This window comes from Culicoides brevitarsis, chromosome 3, assembly GCF_036172545.1.
Source record: "Culicoides brevitarsis isolate CSIRO-B50_1 chromosome 3, AGI_CSIRO_Cbre_v1, whole genome shotgun sequence".
NCBI classification, from domain to species: domain Eukaryota; kingdom Metazoa; phylum Arthropoda; class Insecta; order Diptera; family Ceratopogonidae; genus Culicoides; species Culicoides brevitarsis.
Genome location: NC_087087.1, coordinates 29,022,890 through 29,047,658, shown reverse-complemented (window position 1 = coordinate 29,047,658; position 24,769 = coordinate 29,022,890). Strand labels below are relative to the sequence as shown.

The 24,769-nt window shown below is 27.9% G+C and overlaps 2 protein-coding genes across 2 annotated transcripts in view; both read left to right on the top strand.

Annotated features, from left to right (window-relative positions):
• LOC134834244 (irregular chiasm C-roughest protein) overlaps positions 1-18,057 on the top strand; it is a 170,726-nt gene extending 152,669 nt beyond the window's left edge. The window contains exons 6-16 of the mRNA XM_063848831.1: positions 8,879-9,404; positions 9,677-9,842; positions 9,901-10,052; positions 11,329-11,706; positions 11,768-11,870; positions 11,935-12,062; positions 15,256-15,676; positions 15,740-15,873; positions 15,940-16,172; positions 17,238-17,569; positions 17,675-18,057. Of these exons, the coding sequence (XP_063704901.1) occupies positions 9,153-9,404; positions 9,677-9,842; positions 9,901-10,052; positions 11,329-11,706; positions 11,768-11,870; positions 11,935-12,062; positions 15,256-15,676; positions 15,740-15,873; positions 15,940-16,172; positions 17,238-17,569; positions 17,675-18,057 (2,682 nt within the window). The 5' untranslated portion in view covers positions 8,879-9,152. The remainder of the gene's footprint in view (positions 1-8,878; positions 9,405-9,676; positions 9,843-9,900; positions 10,053-11,328; positions 11,707-11,767; positions 11,871-11,934; positions 12,063-15,255; positions 15,677-15,739; positions 15,874-15,939; positions 16,173-17,237; positions 17,570-17,674) is intronic.
• Positions 18,058-21,050: 2,993 nt separating this feature from the next.
• LOC134835475 (tektin-3-like) lies at positions 21,051-24,768 on the top strand. The gene is made up of 6 exons (XM_063850353.1): positions 21,051-21,149; positions 21,749-21,829; positions 22,201-23,048; positions 23,109-23,280; positions 24,343-24,479; positions 24,540-24,768. Exons 1-6 carry the CDS (start codon positions 21,051-21,053, stop codon positions 24,766-24,768), a joined length of 1,566 nt encoding a protein of 521 aa, XP_063706423.1.
• The last annotated feature ends 1 nt before the right edge of the window (position 24,769 follows it).

Below are 24,769 nucleotides of genomic sequence, written 5' to 3'. Positions count from 1 at the left end.
TTTGGGACCTTCTGGGAGAGCTAAGTGAATTTTTAAGACGTCTGCTTCGGATGACAGGTAAAGGGTTAAGACCCATTCCCGGCGTTTACTGAAAAAGCTTAAAAATTTCACAGTATGAAGTACAATAGGACTCTTTAGAGACTGCGGTGCGAGCCATACTAGACCTCTAAGGAGTTTAGTAAACCCTACCCTACCCTGGTTCCTCAAACTCAAGTTCAAAGTTGTATCTACGTCTGCAACCCCCCTCTAACCCCCCTTTAGATATTAGTATTGTTCTGAGAATTTTACGTTCAAAAGAAAGTAGTAAGGTTTCATCGCTCTTGGTTGATCAGGCTTCAGCTTTTTTTGCAGTTTTTCGTTTCCATGATAAAATTTTAATATTGCGTCAAACCAGAAATCCATAAAAGCTTCTAGAGAATTTCCTAAAAAATTCCTGAAAATTAAGTGACAATGTAAGCTCGTTAAAATATTTTACCTTTCGTATTGCTTTTAAGCTGTCTTCAAATTAAAAATGTTGCGATTTAAAATTTAATAAAATTTCGCTGAAATTCGTAAATATTTTTTTTTTTTCATTTAAAGGATTTTTCTGTCATGTCCTGTAAAATCATTCAAAAACCATCGGTTAACTTTTTTTTTTAATATAGCAACATGTTGCATACTTGATTTCATAGAAGCAATAAATGCCATTGCAAAAACCAATTTGCAGATTTTTTCTTAGAATAACATTCGTAATAGGATTTAAAGCTTACCTGTTAAATTTTTGTCGTCCTTCATAGAGTGAAAATTTTAATTTTCGTAAATCAACTAAAACTCATGAAAAAAAATGTTAAATTTTTTTTTTTTAATAAATTATCTCGTAAAAAAAACTTACCAAAATGAATTTGTTACATGTAAGAGACACTGTCGCTGATGTTTGCTGGATGGCACACAATTTAATGCTCATTTTGATTATTGTTGCACTGCAGTACTATTAAATTTGCTCGTTTTTATTTGTTCTCGCGTGTGTATGTTTTTTTGTTGGTTACTCGCTCTTTTATTGTTGCCCCAACTGAGTTGTGCGAGAACTGTGCTAAAATTTTATTATCTGTAACGATAAAGAGTGGGTCGTGCGTCGTCATAAAAAGTTATGAACAAGCTTTTTGTTTCACGCAGAAAAAATAATACCAACACAAATCGCCTTTTTATAGATTGGGCGCACATTTGACGAGCATTAGAATTGGGAATTATTGCGATTTTTATGCGAAGTTGACAATAAAAGTCCCCGAATTACTTGTTTTCCTGTCGCATTAATTATTCAAATTAAAGTAATTAATAAAATTATGCGTCATAAGTAACATCAGAAATCGCTTAGGCAGTAAATGCATTTTTTTTTTGTCTCTGCCAAAAGCTAATACACACCTCATTGACCTCGCTGCTGCTATATAATTCTCCTTTTAGCTAATTGCGTCCACACATTAATTAGCAACGTAAATTCAATTAATTATTTGTTTGTTACATCAAACGAGTCGTTCGCAAGATTACAATTTAATGACCGTCGTCGTGTCGCACTATAAAAGTTGGCATTTGCGCCAAAAAAAAAAACGAAATTAACATAGTGACTTGCTGATACTTTTCCATCAACGACGTTTGATTAGAACCAAAATTAATTCGTTTGTTTGCTGTTTTCCTCCCTGCGAATTAAGAAATCTGGGCGACAAAGCCACAAAGTTTTTTTTTCGCCAAAATCCATATCTCGCTCAAAGTAATTACGATGATGAAAGAGTGTCGTCGAGTGTGGGTGTGTTTTTGTGGCAGCGCGTTGATAAGAAACTTTTCCTTCACTCACACACAATACACAACGATCATAAATTATGAGTTGTCCTCATTAATTAAAAGATGATGAAACCACATAAGACGCTTTTTGTCTTCATTATCGTACCCTCTCCACCTTTCTTCTGTTTCTTTGTTGACGGCGCACATGGCATGTTTGTCGCTCATTCGCAAGCAGCAACGTCTTCGTCATCATGAGACACGACACTAAATAATCATTAGAAGGTAAATATGGAAAATGTGTTGCAATTTTATTATGTTACCTACCGCGCGGCACGTTATACAGATCAACTTTCATGGCAAGTTCGTTCGTTTCGTTCCTCAAGTTCTCATTATCGCACATCTAAGACTTTACTTTTTTTTATGTGTATTGTGTGAAAGAGTTTTCCGAGCATGGCTGTTCTCAAATCTGTTACATGCTTTTAATTTTAATTATATCGCATTATATTACATTTTATTCCTGTTTACGTTTTTTGCAAGGGTTCTTGCGAACAGAGGGTTTCACTGTGAAATGTGGTTGTTTCGCAACTTGCCAAAGCTTTTCATTTTTTTCCTTTTTCTCTCTCAATAAATTTATGGATTTTCAAAATTTATATTTGTAAGTCTAAAGTTTTTAACCAATGAATGGCTGGCTGATTGACTTACTTCATTGAGTGTTGAAAGTTCTCCTGAAAGATTACGATTTGGGCTGAATAGATTGTATTTTTCATTTAGCTCATCTTAAAAGTCACTATTGGCTCAATAACATTCGAAAATTCCTTTCCACAGCGTTTAAATAAGTCAAGTACTTTAAAACTTCAACTTAAAATCTGAAAAAAATAATTAAAAATTGCGAGATTTACTAAAAATTCTTACCTTTGTTTTGTTCCGCGTCTAAAATTTAATGACATTTCAAATCAGCTGATTTTTAGTTCCATCTTCTGCCGTAGATGTCGTGTCAAATTCAAACTGTCATCCCATATTTTGCTCTTTTCGCTACAGATGTCGCTTTTTCGCAAATTTTTATCGCATAGCGAAACCGATTTTTCCTCCAAAGGTAAAAATTCAAATTATTTCATCAAACCACCCTTGTTTGCGAATACCTTTTTTCGCTGCGATAAATAGAAAAAGAGCACAAAGGTAGTAGACAAGGAAGTGCGGAAATTTTCCTTGTAATAATCCGCATCTCGCATATTAACTTTATCATCATAGCGATGAGATTTTTTCTCATATCCGACATTCTTGTAACATCAAAATGAATTTAAATTGAGTTCAGACTACTCATTATGATGGCAATCACGACACATCATCAACGTCTTTTTAAAATTAAAAAAATCTTAAAGTTGGTTATTTTTTAATTCTACTAAGAGCATATTTATATAAAAATTAATTAATAACGACGCAGATCGGATAATGAAAATGGAGCAAAATGATTGGTCGTTTTAATATAATGATAATTATTATGAACCGTTTCTACAAATAACATGCACCAATGCACGCATACGCACACACACACACATGTTGTTGTAATAATAACGGTAATTAAATATCATCGATTTATGTCGACTCGAATGTGCGGCTTGCAGTACAAAGGATTAAAGTTAGAAATTGTACATGGAATATATAATTAAATTACCATTTGAGAGGATATTATCTGGCACAAAAGTACAGAAAAAAAATACAATAATTACTTCATTATTCATGAAAATTACTAAGCAACTCGGAGAATTACCAATTTTTGTATTTGACACTATTTAAATTATTATTCGAGTACTTGACTTGATATCAACTAACTCCCACACTCTCTCTCGGTACCTGTGTGAAAATTTATTGAAATGACCACACCGTGATGATTGCCATAATAGAAATGGGGGATGGAATTTATACGGGAGTCCAATAATAATTACATTACCAATATAAATGGTATTTTCTGCAAATTGTTGGTTTTGTGTCAGAAAATGAGTATCTGCATTAGACAAATGTTGTGTTTTGTGAATATTGAAACACAACAAGAATTAATGCAGGTTGTTTCTCTGTCGGCATTGATAAAATGGTGGTCTTAAATAAATGTAAAGTATACATAAAGTTGAAACAGTTCTTTAATATTTAAATAGTAGGTTCATTAATTAATAAAAATTTAGTTTTTGCTTTTGAAAAGGCATTATTTTAGTTTAAAAATAATTTTAAAAAATATAAAATTTAAAAACACATTTATGGAAAGTCTGAATTAGCAAAAAGCGATTTTCAAATTTTTATTTTAAAAAGTTATTTATTTATTTTTTTTTAATTATTATATTATACTAAAAATTATATTTAATTATTAAGAAAATTAATAATTTTAATTTAATTAATTAATTTTCATCTTTTTATAAGAAAGTTGATAAAAAAAATTTTCTAACAAAAAATAAATTATTTTGAATTAGCAAAGAGCGATTTTCAAATTTTTATATGAAAATCAATTAAGAAGTTTTATTTAAGAAAAATAATTATGATATTTTATATTAAAAATAAAATATAAATCAATTTAAATATTTTTTAATAAAATTTAACAGCAATTTATCATATAAAATTTTTTATTTGAATTAGCAAGAAGCGATTTTCAAATTTTCAAAAAGTTATTTTTTTTAATTACTAAAAGTTAAAATAAATTATTCAAAAAATATTTTTTTTTAATTTAATTTTTTTAATTAGTTAATTTTCGTCTATTAATGAATTATTTTGAATTAGCATAAAGCGAGTTTCAAATTTTTAAAAAGTTATTTTTTTTCAACTACTAAAAGTTAAAATTAATTATTGAAAAAAATAATTTATTTTTAATTTAATTTTTTCAAATAGTTAATTTTCGTCTATTTAATTCTTTTATTAAACAAAAATGAATTATTTTGAATTAGCAAGAAGCGATTTACAAATTTTGACCGATCATTTAAAGAATCAATATTGAAATATTAAAAGAAATATATTTTCTTCATATTTAACAAATTATTAGAAAATTTTGAGCTTAACTTTGTCAAAAATTAAAAATGACAGCTTTTTAATTAATTTTCATTTTGTTTAATTTTTCTCATTATTTCAACCTATAATATTGATTTTATTCTCATTTATAGCAAACACAGTTGCTTATTACATGGATCATTGCATACAAAAAGACAAAACGAACCGCATTCACCGCAATCGAGAAACATTTTAAATCGTCATTGGTTGCTCTGTCAAAGGAATTTTCGCTAGCAACAGAGATTTCGTTCCAATTTTCATAAATTTTCACATTATTTTGCGGACGACAAAAAACATTCCAAACATACATGGCACACTTTAATGTGAAAATATTATCTTCTTCACATTTTTTTTTCTTGCTTTGCGGAGCCATTCTGTTATAATATTCCAAAGATCTGTAAAAACGTCTTTTGTATCACATTCACATGTACACCAACACACATGATGCTTCATCTTTTCCTCTTTTTTTTTGCTTCTTTTTCCTTTTCATATTTATTATTATTATCATATTCTCTCAACGTTTCGCCTCAACGCAAGCCAAGCACATTACAGACGTTTTTTTTATAAAGTAAAGTAAAGGATGATGATCATACTCATTTGATGGGTGTCGGTCGTGTATTACATCTTCGCACATGCAGGATGATAAGCAAAACCAGGAATATTATGATAGTGATGAAAATAATAAATCCATTTCTTTCATCTAATAATAATAATGCGATGTATTTGAGTGAACATATTTAACATACGACAAAATGTGTGTGAGGCACAAAAACGAAGAAAAAATGGGTTTTCATATTTTAACACGAAAAATACCCCGCAATAAATGTTATATGGGCTCGTAACTCAATGGAGATACGAAAAAATTTTAAAAAGGAAACGTTTTTCTTATTATTACAGGGTCTCCGAACAACATTTCAAAGGTGGATGAATTTATCATATAAAGCGCTTTTTAGGCAATATGCTTCAAAAAATTCTGCACCCCTGAAAATGATAATAATAAAACTTTGACAAGTAGAAAAAAGGATCTTTTTTTATTATTTACCGTTCGAAAGTGGGTCAAAACTTATTTTTCTTTCATTTCCAAGTAAAATTTGTTTCCTTGAAAGTTTTGACAAAAAAAAAATTTTTTTTTTTGATAAACTTTCGATATTTAAATATTTTTGTTGTTATTTATCATTAAATGACAAAAGAAAAAAAAATAAGACAAGAATAATAAAGATGTTAAAATAAAATACGTCATTAGTTTAAACGAGTTTCTTCGATAACTTGTCATTGTCTAGCTTTATTGTCATGTAAAAATGCAACAACTTCGATAATGATTTTATACGATAAAAAATGTTGAATTAGCGGGAAGTGAAATCTAAAGTTTATAGTTTTTTATGTTCCGTGTTGCCAATTTTAAGTTTTGGTATTGAAGTAAAAGTTGAAAATTCATATTTTCATATTTTTTAATAAAATTAAATCTAAAAATTATTTTTTAATAAATTTTTGAACTTCTACCAGTCAGATTTATATTTATTTTTTTTTTAATTATGAAATTCAGGGTTGCCAAAAATTAAATTATTGACAATTTTTATTAAAAGTTTGAAAAAAAAATAATAATTTATTCATTTATAAATATATATATTTAAAAATAAAATTAATTAAATTAAAAATAATTTAACAAAAAAATATAATTTATTTAATTAACGGGTTGCCCATTGTTCATTTTATTAAGTGAGTTTTATTTTTTTTATAATTTTTTTTTAATTTAAATTAATTATTTTTTATTTTTAATTTATTATAAGTTTATTTAATTGAATTATTTGAAATAAAATTTTAAAAAATAAAAATATTCGCTAAAATAATTTAAAAAAAAATTTTTTTTATATAGAAAAGATTAACAAATTATTAGAAATTGGCAACACTGGATGTCATTAATTATTTATTTTTTTTATTTTATTTAAAATTCAATTTTTTTTTCTTTCTCAAAAAAATATACCTAATAATAATTTTTTAATAATTAATTTAATTTAATAATTTTTTAAAAATAATAATTAATTTGAAAAATTTAAAATTCAAACCAAAACTGAATTCATAGCTTACACTTTTTTAAGTCCCGTAAACAAAACACTAACGAACAAAAATGCATACAAAATACATGCAAAAGACAACAAAAATAATAAATTGGAATAAATCATGGAATAAACCTCTCCATTTCATCTCCAATGTTAAAAAGTAAACATTTCGATGATAAAAACAATATTTGTACAATGTTACAACAATTCAAGAGAAATATCTCATCCTCTTCTTCTCATTCGTCTTCAAACGCTATAATGATGTAGTTTTTGTTTTCTACTTAAAAATAATGGGAAATAATTTGTATATTTTTTTTATTCATTCAACTTCTCTCTCTTTAGTTGAATAAAAAAAATTAAAAAAAAAATCCCCAGGACGGATTCCCCGAGGTCCACTTCATATTTCTTGTCCTTTGAATAGCTGCTCATTTCGTCTTAATCGCCGTCATTTATCATCACGACACATCCTGTAAACTTTGATCGTTCGTCGTCTCAGCGAGATTCGGTCGTTTTAGATAAAAAAAAAAAAACAAACAAACAAACAATCATCTCCTCTCGCTTGTTTCAATATTTATCATCTCACACTTTATGAATAAAAATTTCTTTTGCTGAGGTAAATGATAATCATGTTAAAAAGTAGAAAGACGAAAAAAAAAAGATAAAGTCATCAGTGTCGTCATAAATACTGAACAGTCACTTTGGGAGTAATAAAATCATTATGTTAGCTCTCCTCTTCGATTTAAATTTCTCTACTACAACGGAAGTAGTTTTTGGGGACACTTTTTATCTATTCATGACATTTTTCGGTCTACCAGAAAATTATTATTAAGTGTTTTTATGAGTGAAAACAATAAAAAGATGATTAAAGATAATTTTCCGGATAGAATTTTAAATTTATCGCATACGAAGCACGCTTTATTCGTAATTTAAAGCGAAATATAAAAAAAATCGCTTATCATCAATTTCTTGATTGATCCTTTGTTACATCAGCATCACTGTCAGGGATGAAAAAAATATTTGAAAAAAATTCTAAATTTATATTTTTTTAATAAATAAACTATTATCATTAATTTTTTAATAAATAAAAAAAATATAAATTAAAAAAATTATTAATTAAGAAAAATAATTTTTTAAAAATTAATTAAAAAATTAATTAACTTAAAGTAAAAATAAATTTGTTATAAAATTTTTTTTAACTAAAATTTTAAATAAATATTCATTTGATTTTTAAATTTTTAATTAATTTATTATTATTATTATTTTATAAATTTCTTAATAATTTGAATATTTTTTTTTGTTTTAAATTATTTAAAAAATTGAAAATAATTTTTTTAAAATGCTAAATGAATTTTTTAAATTAAAAACTAAAATTTTTAAAGAAATATTTAAATTAAAATTAAATTGAAAAAAAAAATATTTAATAAAATTTTTAATTTAATTCTAAAACATTTATTTGAAAAAAAAACAAAAAAATAATTAAAATGTTACAAAATTTAATTTAAAATTTTATCGATTTTTTTTTTTAATTTTAATTTAATTCAAATATTTTTTTTAACATTTTAGTTGATAAAAAAAAATTGTAGCAATTTTTTAAATTAATTTTAATTTTTTAATTATTTTTTTCGAGGCTAAAAAAATAATTAAAATAAAAATTTAAATAAATTTAATAAATATGAAATAATCCAAAATTCCTAACAAAATTCAATCTTTAAAAAAATAATTTTTTAAAAATTTTTACAATATTTTTTTACTCCCTGAGTCATTTTATGAAGAAAAGCAGCAACGCGGAAGAAAAGCACGACGATGAAGAAACAAAGATTAAATATTTAAATTTTCTTCGTCTACTTTGTGAACTAACAAAGAAGAAGAGAAATTTCCTCAAATAGGGGTCAAACTTGAAAATTATCGCTTTTTATTTCTCTCAGCATTTTTATTCCTTTGTGAAATTAACGCAAGAAGAATGAAAAAATGTTCATTTTTTATATTACTCAAATTCCTCAGAGCTAATTTTTTTTCTTTTTTTTTTTTCTCTCTTATTCCAGATCACACATCAAAGGAAAAAATTCACGTTAGAGAACGTTCTTTTGTTCTTTTTCTCCGTTTTATTGTTTCGTTCAAACAACAATTTTCGCTGAAGCTCGACCTACATCGCAAAGAGACCGAATGGTGTTACAACGGCTTTGCAGCGAATTCATTTAGCATTCTAATGTTGGGACTCACTGACATCTAGGAGTGCAATTGTTTCATCCGAAAACACGTAAACAAGCAGCTAACAAAAAAGGAGATACAACAAAAAAAAGCAAACAAACACGAAAAATGAAAAAATTACGGTTGTTAACGTCAGCGTCAGTACCAAAGCTCAGTCACACTTCCTACACATTTCTCTTCTTGCTTTGGCGAATATTTGCCGTTTGCAGCGCATCGCCATCCAAATTGGCGCAAAACAACAACAATGGCGAACGGATTACGGGTCAGAGATTCGCAATGGAGCCACAAGATCAAACGGCAATCGTAGGCAGTCGCGTAACGTTGCCGTGTCGCGTAATTGAAAAACAGGGAATGTTACAAGTGAGTATTAAAAAGACCCAAAATGTGCCCTTTTTTGCAAGAAATTTATAAATTTTGATTAAAAATGAGCTCTTGACCTCATTTTGGCGCCCTTTTTAGGGAACAAAGCTCATTTTTATCAAAATTTATAAATTTCCAAGGGCACATTTTGATCCTTTAACCCTTAAAAATCTCATCCGCCACTGACAAAATTTTAATTTACTGAGATTTTGTTCATGCAAGCGTCACTTTTGCCATAATTACAACTAAAAATTTTTTTTTTCGCTTTTCAGTGGACAAAAGATGACTTTGGTCTCGGAACACATCGCAATCTCAGCGGTTTCGATCGTTATTCCATGGTTGGCAGCGACGAAGAAGGCGATTTCTCACTCGATATCTACCCCGTGATGCTCGATGACGACGCCAAATACCAATGTCAGGTTGGTCCAGCGCCCAATGGTAAGTAAAAAATCATTTTTTATGAAAAAAATCGAAAATTTAATGAAAAATTTTGCAGGTGCCCCTGGAATTCGGTCCCGATTCGCGACATTAATTGTCTTGGTGCCGCCAGAACCGCCAAAAATTGTGCAGGGGGATTATATGGTGACCACAGAGGGACGCGAAATCGAGCTCGAATGCATTTCGCATGGCGGCAAACCAGCTGCAGAGGTAATTTTTTTTGCACGTAAATCCAGATTTAAAGTGAAACAACAGACGAATAACATATCATTTGTATTGATTTGCGGTTTGCTTGACCAACCGTATCAATTTTTTTTTTCGAATACGTAACCTACATGTGTTTCGGGGTTTGTGGGTTTTTTGTTTGTTAATGATATTTTTGGAGAGAAAGAGAGAAATTTCATTATTTTAATTCTAAACAACCGCAAAAACAAAACATTTTTAAAGTAATCATCTCTTTCCACACACACAGACGGTTTTGAATTTCCCTTTTTTCTCGTTCTGCACTAAAATATTAATTATAATATTTGTGGAAATTCACGCAAAACCCGAAAAATCTGTCTAATCTGACACACAAAATACGACCGCAAATAGCACCGCATCGTGTATCATCGCGTAATATGCTTCTCTGATGATAAATTTATCATCCATGTTTTTGGCTGAAGGAAAAAATTTAAAATAAACTAATATAAAAGTATTCGTCAGAAGCAAAATTTTCAACCGAATGCACATTTTAATTTTTTTACCCGATGCATATTTTAAATTTTTTACCCGATGCATATTTTAAAATTTCTTCCCAATGCATATTTCAAATTTTTTTCCCAATGCATATTTTTGAATTTTAACCCGATGCATATTTAAAATTTTTTCCCAATGCATATTTTTGAATTTTTACCCGATGCATATTTTAAAATTTTTCCCAATGCATATTTCAAAATTTTTACCTGATGCATATTTTAAAATTTCTTCCCAATGCATATTTTGAATTTTTACCCGATGCATATTTTAAAATTTTTTCCCAATGCATATTTTGAATTTTTACCCGATGCATATTTTAAAATTTCTTCCTAATGCATATTTTTGAATTTTTACCCGATGCATATTTTAAAATTTCTTCCTAATGCATATTTTTGAATTTTTACCCGATGCATATTTTAAATTTTCTTCCTAATGCATATTTTTGAATTTTTACCCGATGCATATTATAAATTTTCTTCCTAATGCATATATTTGAATTTTTTCCCAATGCATATTTTCAAATTTCTCAAGGCATATTTTAAAAATTTCTCCCAATGCACATTTTGAAAAATTTTCCATCAGCAGACATCAATTTATTCATAAACCGCCTTTTTTGTCTTTGAAATGCGATAAAAATTGTTTTCAAAAGATATTAAATCGCCATGAGCTGAAGAAACAATCATTTCGGATTAATATTGTTTTGTCTTCGTTCCCCATCTCTCATGTTTTCCGTTGAAATTTTTTGCAGATAACATGGATCGATGGATTAGGCAACGTCCTCACCGACGGCATCGAATACATGAAGGAGCCATTGGGCGATACGCGTCGTTTCACCGCAAAATCCATCCTGAAGTTGACACCGAAGAAGGAGCATCACAACACGACGTTCACGTGTCAGGCGCAGAATACGGCAGACCGCACCTACCGCTCGGCAAAACTAAAGTTGGAGGTAAAATATGCGCCCAAAGTGCAAGTCAAGGTAATTGGCGGCGCTCTCGCTGGCGGACGAATCCCTGAAGGCGCAGAAATTCGACTTTCATGTCGTGCCGACGCCAATCCCGGAGACCTTACGTATCGCTGGAGCATCAATGAGCGACCCGTTGTCGGCGATTACACCACTGAAATGGTAAGTCAGCGTTTTGTGTGTTACACTGCACAGTCTATTCAAAATATTTTTGGTTTTGCAGATTATTCATAATGTCACGAGAAAGTATCATGGTGCAGTTGTGAAATGCGAAGTGCACAATGCCGTCGGGAAAAGTGAAGCGAGTCAAATGTTGGACATAAGCTGTAAGTATAAAAGGGCTTTTTGTGCGACACAATTTACGAATAATCTCGTCTTTGTTCGTTTCAGATGGACCCGTGTTCAAAACAAGACCAAAATCCGTAGAAGCCGATGTAGATCAGGTCGCTGTGTTGACATGTGACGTTGATGGCAATCCTCCGGCAGATATTGTGTGGATTCATGAACCGACCGATAGAGTAAGTTGCCTTCATTTTTCACTTTAAACATCAAAAACTTTCGTTTGGTGTGCTCAGAGAAAATTTATTTGCATTTTTTCGGTGCAACATCAACTACTAAAGTGCTGAAAAATTGATTAAAATGTATTAATTTATTTTTTAAAAAAATTTCAAATATTATTAATTTCATTAATTCTAAAAAAAAATCAAAAAAACGATTTTAAGTCGTTAAAAAATAAAAAATAATAAAAATAATAATAAATTAAATTAAATTTAAATTAATTTAAAAAAAAATATTGAAAATTTTTTTTTTATTGGTTAAAATTGATTCCAATGAGAAAGAATTAAAAAAGTTGAAAATTTTATCATTATATTTTTTCATTTTATTATTATTCAAGAATTAATTTAATTAAAAAATTAATTAATTAAATTTATTAAAAAAGTCGAATATTAAGCAATAATTTATTTTTCATATTAAAAAATATTTTTTTTTAAATATTAATTTTAAATTTTTTTATATTTAATTTTTTTTTATTTTTTAAAATAAAATTTAATTAAATAATAATTATTAAAATTATTTAATTTTATTAAATTAATTATTATTAATCTAAAAATCTTTTTTTAAAAAATTAAAAAAAAATAAAAAATTGATTTTTTTTATTTTCCCTTTTGTGGAAATGAATTTTTGGGATTTAATAAATATTAAAATATTTTTTTTTTTAATTTAAAATTAATTAATTATAAAAGATTTAAAAAATTTTTTTTAATAAATTAATAAATTATTCGTATTTTTTCTTAAATTTAATGCTCACTAAATTTTTGTGTATAAATTTTTGTATATAAATAATCAAAAATATGTTAAAAAAATTATTTTTTAATTTTTTGCGTTTTTCTGCATAAAAAATTTAATCATCAAACACAAGTCATATGAAAACCGCGATGTCTGAAACAAAAAAAAAATATTTACAAACACAAAATTTCTCAATTTCAATTCTTACATTTGCAAATCGTGCCATATTTGCTTCGCCAAAGATTCCAACCGTCAGTGACATGGGCTTTTGTGCCATCATCATGACATTCAACATGCTCTTCCGATCTCCCTTTGCCATCCAATACCACTTTGAGGCATACAATGCATCGCAAATACCCATCAAGTTATCTTGAATTGTCGTGCTGGCAGCAGAAATGGCCAAATACTCAAAGGTCATGATAAAAACCGGAAAAACCATGCAAAAAAACGTACTTTGATCCTCAGCGAACAATATGAAAGTCACTACATGCGAAATTATCGCGAATAATTCTGACATGAGGATTGCAGTTGCAAACATTTCTTTGCCTTGGTTGATTTTACTGCGAAAAAAATACAAATTTTATGTCGGAATCACAAAAATTACGAACTTACCGAATAACGCTGCTATGCAAAATGACGATATTTCGCAAAAGAACCTCAGATTTTGCGGTTTCTGGATGCTCGGTAACTCCATCCATCAAATTAGCATTTACGATTTTTGTGTTTTTCGACACTAATTTGCGTGCAAAGACCTTTTGGCAAGTTTTGAGGTACGCTGCTTCCTCGAAAGAACCAACGGTTTGGGCAATTTCCTGAATTTCTTTGATGTCGCGCAACACACAAATGCTGTAAATGACAAAAATCGCCGCAGAAATAAACAGAAAGAGAACCATTTGCATCGTTGCGACATTTTGCAGCAAATAATTCAGTAAAAAGTTCGTGTTTGATGACATTCGCGGAAAATTGAGTGTTGGAGGGATGATGAGATTCACTTCTGAGAACGCAAAAGGCAAAAGGAGATACAAAATACAGGCAATCACGAATATTATTGAACCGTATCTGAAAAATTTTCAAATTTTTAAAAAAATATTTAAATTTAATAAAAAAAAAATTAATAATTTTCAAAAAAAAAAATTAAAAAAGTTTTATTTTTTTTTCTGGATTTTTTTAAAATTTTTTTAAACATTTAATTTGAAATATTTTTTTAAATAATTTTATAAATATTTTTTTTTTAATATTTTACCAAAAAAAATTATTCTTCAATTTTTTTAAAAATATTTTATTTTTTTTAATGTTTAATTTGGAAATTAAAATTCAATTTTGGAAAAATAGTTTAAAAAAAATAAAATGTTTCGATTTTTTTAAATTATTTATTAAATAATTTTTAGTTAATTTTTAATTGAAAAATTTTAAATGCTCAAAAATTATTTCATATAAAAATTTATTTTTTTTTTAAATTTTTTCCACCATTAAAAAAATAAAATTTCTACTATAAAAATTTATTCTACTTAGAAAATTTTCATTTTTTTTCACAAAGGTTTTATTCTTATTTTTTTAATTATTTATTTTTTTAATTATTTTTTTTTAAAGTATTATTTTTTTAATTTTAAAAATAAAATTTTTACTTTATAAATTTATTCTACTTAAAAAATTTTCATTTTTTTTTCCAAAAAATTTTTCCGACATTATTTTTTAATATTTTTTTTTTTTAAATTTAATTTTTAATTATTTTTTTTTATTTTTTTTTTAATTATTTAACCCAAAGATTTTATTCTATATTTTTTTTTAAATTAATTTTTTTTCAATTTAAAAAATTAAATTTCGTATTCCAAAAAAAAATGAAAAAAAAACTTACTTGATAATTTTCGATGCCCTCATGGACTCACTTTCAACTTTTTCCATCCATCCTAAAATGGTTACAAATTTTTCCAGTTTTGCAAGAAAGTCACTGAACAAAATTAGACCATTTGTGATGCCCATGCAGCCACTCCATAAGATAATTTTGTCACGAAATGACATGCCAGAGTGCTTTGTGATCGTAAAAATCATGGAAAAAATGAAAGAAATGTAGATCACAGCATTTGCGAGAAATTTAAATTTTCTCAAGGTTTGAGAATTATTCGCTATGTCAACGCCATAGACGCTAAGAACAAATTTTCGGATAAAATTCAATAGGTTTTTCATTTTTTTTTTAATTTTTTTATTTCACTGAGAAAAATAAAATAAAACTGACGTTGAGATAAGAGAAGGAACGTGCTTTTATAGTCCCAAGCGATTTTTTTATATTAACTGATAATTAAATGTGACTTAATTAATGGATGTTTCCACATTTTTCCATAATTCTTACCAATAATTAAAATTTTCTCGAGCAAATTGTGGGAAAAAAATTCATTTTTTAATAAATTATGTCATTTTTCGTTGCAGGTTGTCGCCACAACTACCAATTTGACGTTCGCCGTGACGCACGAGAACTCCGGTCGATATTATTGCAAGGCCAGCATCATGGGTTTCCCGGAAATCGGTGCCGAAGCGTCAGTTTACCTCAAAGGTCCGCCGTCAATTCGTTCGCCACGTCGCCAATTCGGCATCACCGGTGACAATGCACGCCTCGAATGCATCGCATTCAGTGTGCCAAAGGCACGTCATGTCATTTGGACATTTAATGGACGTGAAATTAACACGAGCAACGACCATGACTATTCGATACTGGAGGATCCGTTGCCAGAGGGCATCAAATCATCATTAATTGTGACAGAAAGCAATTCCAGGCATTTTGGCAAATACAATTGCACGGTCGTGAACGAGTATGGCAACGATACGCTCGAGATAGAGTTGATGGCACAGAGTAAGTTTCTTCTTTTTCCTCACGGTTCGTTTATTAAATAAATTTATATAAATTTTCGCACAGAGAGTGTTCCGTTACTAATGGTCGTCGTTGGAGCCGTGTCTTTGCTTGCGATCGTAATGATGGTTATAATGATAATGGTTATTTATTTGAAACGTGGAAAAAGGAAGCTGCCACCTGCCGACGTTATTCCAGATGTAATTTGATTATCTTTTATTTTGCGCCACGTGGGATAATAATTTTTAATTTTTTTTTTTTTGCAGCATCATATCTCGGAGAAGGGATATAAGGAGAGCGATAGATCTTCCAATATTAGCGACTTGAAAATTGATCGGGATCACGAGTATTCGGAGACTTGTTCGGGCACGGATAGCATTGCGACGCGACTTGCGATGAATATTCTCGGATCGACGGGCGGAAGTGGTGCAGGCAGCAATCAAGGCGGAGGCGGAGGTGTGCCATTAGCGGGACCTGTGAAGATTCCGAGCGATTATCGGTGAGTTTTTATTCATTTCTGATGTCGATTCGGGAGTCAAAAATGTTTTGGATTTAAAAAATTTGACGAAACTTGAGTTCAAATTCTGGAAATTCATTTTATCAAAGTAAAAAATTCATTTTAAAAGCTGAAAAATTATTTTAAAAATTAAAATTAATAATTTTTAAATTTTCAAAATTAATTTCAAGAGTTAAGAATTCAATTTCAAATTTGAAAAATTTATTTCAAGAGCTTAGAATTCATTTTCAAATTTTAAAAATTCATTTCAAAAGCTTAGAATTCTTTTTTAAATTTTTGAAAATTAATTTCAAGAGCTAAGAATTCATTTTTTAATTTTAAAAATTCATTTCAAGAGCTAAGAGTTCATTTTTAAATTTTAAAAATAAATTTCAAGAGCTAAGAATTCATTTTTTTAATTTTAAAATTCATTTCAAGAGCTTAGAATTCATTTTTAAATTTTAAAAGTTCATTTCAAGAGCTTAGAATTCATTTTTAAATTTTAAAAATTCATTTCAAGAGCTTAGAATTCATTTTTAAATTTTTAAAAGTTCATTTTAAGATCTCAGAAGTCATTTTTAAATTTTAAAAGTTCATTTCAAGAGCTTAGAATTCATTTTCAAATTTAAAAAATTCATTTCAAGAGCTTAAAATTTTATTTTAAAATTTAAAAAATTTATTTTAAGAGCTAAAAATTTATTTTAAAAATTAAAAAATTCACTTAAAAAGTTAAAAATTAATTTTAAAATTTTAAAAATGAATTTTAAAAATTAAAATTATTAATTTTTAAATTAAAAAAAAAATCATTTCAAGAGCTCAAAATTCATCTCATGTGAAAAATTTAATTTAAAATCAAAAAAAATCTTCATTATGAAAAATTTCTCCTGAGAATAGAAAAGAAAAAAAATCAGGTAGAAGGAAATCCAAAACAATTTTGCTTCTCACATCGCCCTAATTGATTCAATTTTAAAACGATCTGGGGAGACATTCAATTTGTTTTTGATTGCCTGCACAACAAACCGCTGTGACAAAGTGTTTTATCGTTATGTGTTTGTCCTTCTTTTGCAGCTACTCGGGCGACTACACCGATGCCTTAGGCCATTTGCAACTAAAATCAGGCCAAAACAACAATGGATATGTCCCATACGTCGACTACTCACGTGATTACAGTCCTCCGCCATCTCAGTTACAACGCAACTACAACACGTTAAGCAGCACCGGCACCTACGTCACAGGCGCCGTAACATCACCACCAACCTCACAATCGTCCCAACAATTAAACGGACAATTACCGGGCGGCAATTTGAGCTTAACGAGAAATCGTCAACAAGAATTGCGGCAAGACAATGGGCTTCCCAGCATCCAGAGCAGCATGAATTCCCTGCCAAATGTGTTATTAGGTAAGACCTCGTTACCCCGCAGCAACCGTAATTCGGTCCGTTTATCGCATCATTTCATTAATTCCTTTCCTTCCCACATTGCCACAATTTCTGCCGTTGCCGCAGGTCATCAAGCCTTACTGCAAAACGGACTGAGTCTCGATCCCCGCTTCAATGCCACGTACGGCAATCCCTATCTGCGGAACTCAAACACATCTCTGCCCCCGCCAAGTACGGCAAATCCAGCAGCGACACCTGCCCCGCCTCCCTACGTCAAATGTCCAACCAGTAGTAACTATAGCGGACTCATTGGCATCAATACCACAAGCTTGAATAGCGGTAGCATCATCGGCATTAGTAGTGCGAACCATATTTCGCAGCAACAACAACAACCGAGTCCGCAGCCATCGCTAACGACGCAACTCACAAGTCCCTCATCCAACTCCGGGCAATTCATTCTTCCAACGAACGGCAACATCAAAAAAGGCTCCCTCGCCACGCACGTTTAATAGTAAATTTCTCGGAACCAATTTTTAGAGCTAACTGTAAATAATTAGAATCCATGTACTTAGAACGTAAGAAAAAACAAAGATTTATTTAGATTAATTAAAAATATTTAAAAAAAAGTAGAGTAAAAAAAAGAGTGGCCTTAAAAAAAATATTTATGTAAATGAAAAGTATTCAATTATTGTAAAAAAAATGACGACTCTTTTATTCATCAACAACACTCATGCCAATTTTAAAAAATGCTGGAATTTTTTTTATACAAAAAAAAATTAAAAAATCGTTGTAATTGTAAATATTTAAAATGTTAGTGAAAATTAGACGATTTTATTCATAAATAGATCTCCCATTCTTTTAAAAATAAATATATAGCTAAATATTAAAAAATAAAAATAATTCAAAAATACCTAAAAAAAAAAAAAAAATAATTACAAGAAAAAATTGCACCACTGAAATTAAATAAAATATAAAGAAAAATGTGCTGTTGCTTTAAAAATCGAATAAAATAAATAAATTTTCAAAACATGCCTCCAAGACATGATTGTGCAATTTTTGCTTAAACGCGTTCAAGTTTTCTGAATTTCAAATATTATAGAAAAAAAATGTATAAGATACGATGTGGCCTTTTCATTATTGTAAAAAAAAATATTTAAAAAAAAACAGCAAATTTTATTTTTTTTATTATTATTTTTGATTTAAATAATTAATTCTTCCAGACGAAAAAAATATGTTCAAAAAAAAAAGTCATACCAAAGATCCAAATTTTGGAAAAAAAATTCGTCTTCTGTTATAAATTTAATTTTTTTTTAATTAAATTTTTAAAAATATTTTTTAAATGCAATTTATTATTTTTGATGATTAATTAATTTTAAATTAATTAAATTAATTTTTAATAATTAATTAATTTAATTTAATTAATTTTAAATTAATTAATTAATTAATTTAATTAAATTTATTTTTTAATTAAATTTAATTAATTAATTTAATTTTTAATTTTTAAATAAATTTAATTTTTTAAATTAATTAAAAAAAATAATTACTTTAATTTAATGTAATTAATTTAAAATAATTAATTAATTAAATTTATTTTTTTAATTAAATTTGATTTTTTAAATTAATTAATTAATTTAAATTAATTTAATTTAATTTTTAAAAATTAATTAATTTAAATTAAATTTTTAAAAAATGAAAAATAAATATGCTCAATCAGTAAATGGCTCCCAAATAATTTTTTCCAGATAAAAATTTTAATTTTAAATAAAAAAAAACAAACAATAAATAAAACATCGACTGATATTATTATCGTAACATAAAAATAAAGTTTGCTTTCGTGAAAAATCTATATAAATAATAATAAATAATTAAAAAAAATAATAAACGAGAAAAAAAGTATAAATTTAAGTACAATAGATTTATTTTATAAGTTTATATAGTTTAAAAAAATATTTTTAATAAAAAAATGTATAAATTGTTTAAAATTAAAATTATTTTAGAAAAAACAAAGAAATCCAAGAAATAATTAAAATTACTCAAAAAGTCAATTTTTTCTTCAATTATTTTTTAAAAATAAAAAAAATGTAAATAAATGCTGTGTAAAATTGTTAGATTTACAACAAAAAAAGCTTGTATAACAAAGAAAATTCGTGAATTTCATAAAGTCGATTATCATTGAGTAGAGAAAAAAAAATATTTAAATAAAAAAATGAATAGTGATCTTTATTGCCAGAAATAAAAAAAAATTAAAGAAAAATGTAATTTTTTAGCTATATTATTAGATAAATTGTTTTTTTAAAAATTGTTCGAAAAAAAAAATCTGCTTTAGCTGAAATTTTGCTTTTTAAAAATGAAAAATTATTTTTTATTGTTTTCGAAAAACAAAAATTAATTACTATTGAGTGACTAGAAGGCCTTCTTTAATTTAAAATTCTATTAATTTTTATTTTTATCTATACAAATATTTAACATATATATTTAAACGAAATATTAAAAAAAAACAATATTTAATCTGTCTGTTTGTTTAAAAAATATATCATTAATAAAATATTATCTATTTGACTGACGATTAAATTACTCACAAATATTTCAATTAAAAAGTGGTCTTTAAAGCCGAAAAAATCTTATGTTCTTTGCAATTGTATAACATTCAGCTTTAAAAGTGAATAAAATGCTTGATTCATTCTATTTTATTAACAAACACACAAATGATCAGTATTTTCCACACAACATATATATTTCAGAGCATGGCAAAGAATTGATCATTTTTTAATGAAAAAAAAATAAAAGTTTGAAAAAAATTATATTATATATAAATATATGAAATAAATATAAAAATTATGATTATTATGATTAAAATATATATATTATTATTAAAAATAAGAAAAAATAATTAATTATTAAAAATTAAAAAAAAAATACAGTATAGAATACTTTTTTTACATTAAAAAATTTATATAGAGTATATAAGAAAAACGACATGATTTTAAGAAATAATAAGAGAAAAATAAATAAAATGAAAAATTAATTTGAATTTTTTTTTATTTTTTGGTATGCGGCAAATTTATGGCCCACGAAAAACTAACCTTTATTACGCATCATTGATTTCTGATGGAAAAATGGAATGCGAGTATTTATGTTCTGAAAGCTCATGTTTTATCGATAAAACACGCCAAACGTACGCGTATCCGAAAATAGCGCAAAAACATAATTCACCTGCATTTCCTACTACACAAAGTCGTCTGTTGGCATAATCGACACACAAACTCTAAAATTGGGCCAAATAAATTCCTTCGCTGTGTAAAAGAGAACTTTTTTTCAGTGCATTATTCGTGTTCGGTGTCTCACGCGGAAAAGAAGGAATTTGTTTTTTTCTTAGTTGGTAAGAATTTTTTTTTTTAAATAATTTTTTTTTTCAAATCGTCGCAGCGGAGAAAAAAAAGTGATTTTTTTGAGTGGTAGTGATCCTGTGACGACGATATGAAGTTAAAAAGCAACAGTTAAAATGACAGATGGTATGCTTTGTTGGCAATTCGAAGACCAACGTGTACAAAAAATGAATCCGTTTCCATTTATGCCAGGAAAACCATCCAATATTCCGTTGGTATGTGAAACCAAGTGAATTTCCTAAAAAAAAAAAATTAAATTTCAAAAAAAAAATTGGATTGAAAAAAAAAATAATGATGAAATGGAACACGTCGTCCTTTCTGGAAAATCGCCTTTTTGATTCGCGTCTCTCGAAATCGTCGCTCGTGAACAAGTGGCGCATTGATGATGATATTTACAACCAGCGAATGGACTTTCGTTCCTTCAAAGAGACTTATGTAATTTTTTTCATTTTCTTTGTTGTTTTCACGAAAAATCATGTCACCAACATACTTAACATTTTTTCGTTATTTTTTTTGAAGGAACCCATCAAAATCCATAAAAAACGAATTTTATTCCTTTAACATGAAAAAACTTGGCGTTCACGAAAAATTCATCAAATTGTTATTTTTTGCATGAGTAGAAACAATAATATTACCGATTGTTGTTTTTTTCTTGTGTGACATAACATTCTTCATTCAGTCATACCAAGTCCTTGAAGATATTTTTGTCTGTGCGTCTCTGAGTTTTATTTATCATCATCATGGTTCATTGTCATTAAGAGCACAAAAAAAATAGTTTTCAAAGGAAAACTTGAATAAAATTGAATAATTTCAGCCTTGGAGTTCGTCGGCCCCCGTGTGCATCGATAACGAAACTGGTGTCGCTGTTGACGTTAAACCTGCGCCTTTTTATCAAGTGAGTTTCAAAATTTTTTCGTGACCCAATGCACATTTTTAATTTTCTCCCAATGCACATTTTAAATTTTCTCCCAATGCACATTTTTAATTTTTTCCCAATGCAAATTTTTAAATTTGGCCCCAATGAGCATTATAAAATTTCTCTTCAGTTTTTTTTTTGAATTTTTATCCCAAAGCACATTTTAAATTTTCTCCCAATGCACATTTTTAATTTTTTCCCAATGCAAATTTTTAAATTTGGCCCCAATGAGCATTTTAAAATTTCTATTCTATTTTTCCGTTGAATTTTCATCACAAAATAAAATTTTAAACAATTTTTAAGCAAAAATTTACAAAATTTTTCTGATTTTTTTCTAAATTTTCTTCCAGAATCCCCGTTCACATCCCTGGCGCCCCGTCACAAACTTCGAGCCAACTGTCAAGCCCTCGGAAATGATCACGAACGATCTCGTCAACACAAGTTACTCTGCTGCCGGCATGCAAACGGAGCCTCTCAAATACCCGAATCTCGTCACGGGCTTCGACAAAAATCCGCAACACGCTGCCCGCTCGGCGCTCTACACGCGCTACACGCCCCTCGAATGGTCTTCCTCCAACATCTCCACGTGGGCCAATGCCGACTGCAATCGCAACAACGCGGAACGGATGCGCAGCGAAGCGGTTCGTCTCATGCGCGAAACTGACGAAAAAACGTCGATTGGGCAACGCGACGCTGGTCGACGTCTCGGCGAACGTGTCACCGACGTCACTTTTTGGCGCAACGAACTCAACACGGAACTCGAAAAACTCGTTGCGGAGTCGGCGTTACTTGCGGACTGCAAACGAAACGTGCAAAAAGCGTTGCAAGACACGGAAGCGCCTTTGCACATCGCCAAGGAGTGTTTGTATCATCGTGAGGCACGTCGCGATATCGAACTTGTGCACGATCACGTCGAAAAAAGTCTCCTATTTGAAGTCGACAACCTGAAATCGTGTCAAGAGAAGTTGAGTAACATGTTGGCACGCATCGTCAAGCAACTGGCGGATTGTCGGGCGGCGCAATTTGACTTGGAAGACGACGTTTGTCACAAGGAATCCGCATTGGGCATCGATAATGTCTGCCATCAGCTCAATAATTTCAGTCGTGGCATCAATTATTACTCTGGCGTGGAGAAATACGATCCGACAATTAGCACGACGCAAACTTGGGCAGGCGCGAGTAACCAAAGAATTAATCGGTAAATTTTTTTTTGTTCCAAAATTATTTTAAAAATCATTAAAATTCGTTTTTAAATCAGTTCTCAGACGGAAAGAGCTCGTTCATCGCAAATGAGAAGTGATGCGGAGGCGTTAATAAATGCTTGTGCAACTCAAATTTGGGATTGTTGGAGCAACTCGAACAACTCTCTTAATAAACGTGCATCCGAGACGATGGAAGCCAAGAGTAAAATGCAATTGAATCTTCATAAAGTGAGTTTTTTCTTAAATTATTTATTTAGATATTCAATTTTATTTATTAAAAAAATAATTAAAATTATTAATTCAATTTTTTTTATTAATTATAAAAAAGTTACACACTTTGCAATATTTTAAAAAAATATAAAATTTCTCATTTTTTTTTTTTTTTAATTTTAATATATTTTTTATATAAAAAATTAAAAAATAAATAAAATTTTTTAAAAAATTATTTAAATTAGATAAATATAATGTAGAAAAAATAAATAATTTAATAATTTTAAATAATTTAATTTAAATAAATTTTTAAAAAATTAATTAAATTATAAAAGATGAAAATTAAAATAAAAATAATAATTTTAAAAAAATTACAAAATTAATTAAATGACAATTTTAATATTAAAATAAAAAAAAATTAAATTAAAAATAAAAAATAATTAAAATATTATTACTGATAATAATTGATGTTTTTAAAATAATTTTTATTAGTTATTTATTTATTTAAAATTTATTTCAAAAATTATTATTTCAAAAAAAAATGTTAACATTTAATTTTATTTATAAAATAAATTTTTAAATACGTTCAAAATTTTTAATTTAATTAATTTTAAAAACATTTTTAATTTTTAAATAAAAAAAAATTTATAAATAATTTTTCAATATAGGTGGTTATTAATTATTTTCAGTAATAATATTATAATATTATAATTATTTTTTTTTATATATTGAATTTTTCATTTTTTTTAAATTTCTTTTATATTAATATTAAATATTTTTTTTTTATTATTTTTTAATTCAATTAATTTTTAAAAATTAATTTAAATTTAAAAAAAATAAATTAAATTATTTATTTTTCCTAAATTAAATTTTATTCAATAATCCTCTATTTTTTTAAATTTTTAAATTAAAAAAAATAGAAATTATAACAAAAGAAAAAAATTAAATTTTTATATTTTAAAAATATTGCAATAGTGTAAATTTTGTCATAATTTTGAAAAATTCGAAAAATTAAATTTGAATTTTATTTAATTTTTTTTTTCAATTTTTTTCAAATTATTATAAAAAAATTATTTTTAGACTCAACAAGAGATATTTGACGTGGAAAAACACATTGATCTCCTCCGCAAAGCCATTAACGACAAGGCCAACCCTCTTAAAGTTGCTCAAACGCGTCTCGAGGCACGAAGTCATCGACCTGGCATGGAAATTTGTCGGTATGTTTTCCCCTAATTTTCATTTTTTCATCAAATTTTGACCTTTTTCTCTCCAAAAAGTGACAATGCTCACACTCGTCTCGTGGAAGAAGTTTGCGACATCCAAGAATCCGTTGCCGCCTTGCATCGCAAGCTCCAAGAAGCCGAAGAGAATCATCAACGCTTGCTCAAGACACGTGCAAACCTGGAAATTAACTTGAAAAATAAGGTCGACGCGTTATTCATCGATCGCGAAAAGTGCATGGGCATCCGTCGATCCTTCCCTGTCAACAACACAATTAAATACTAAC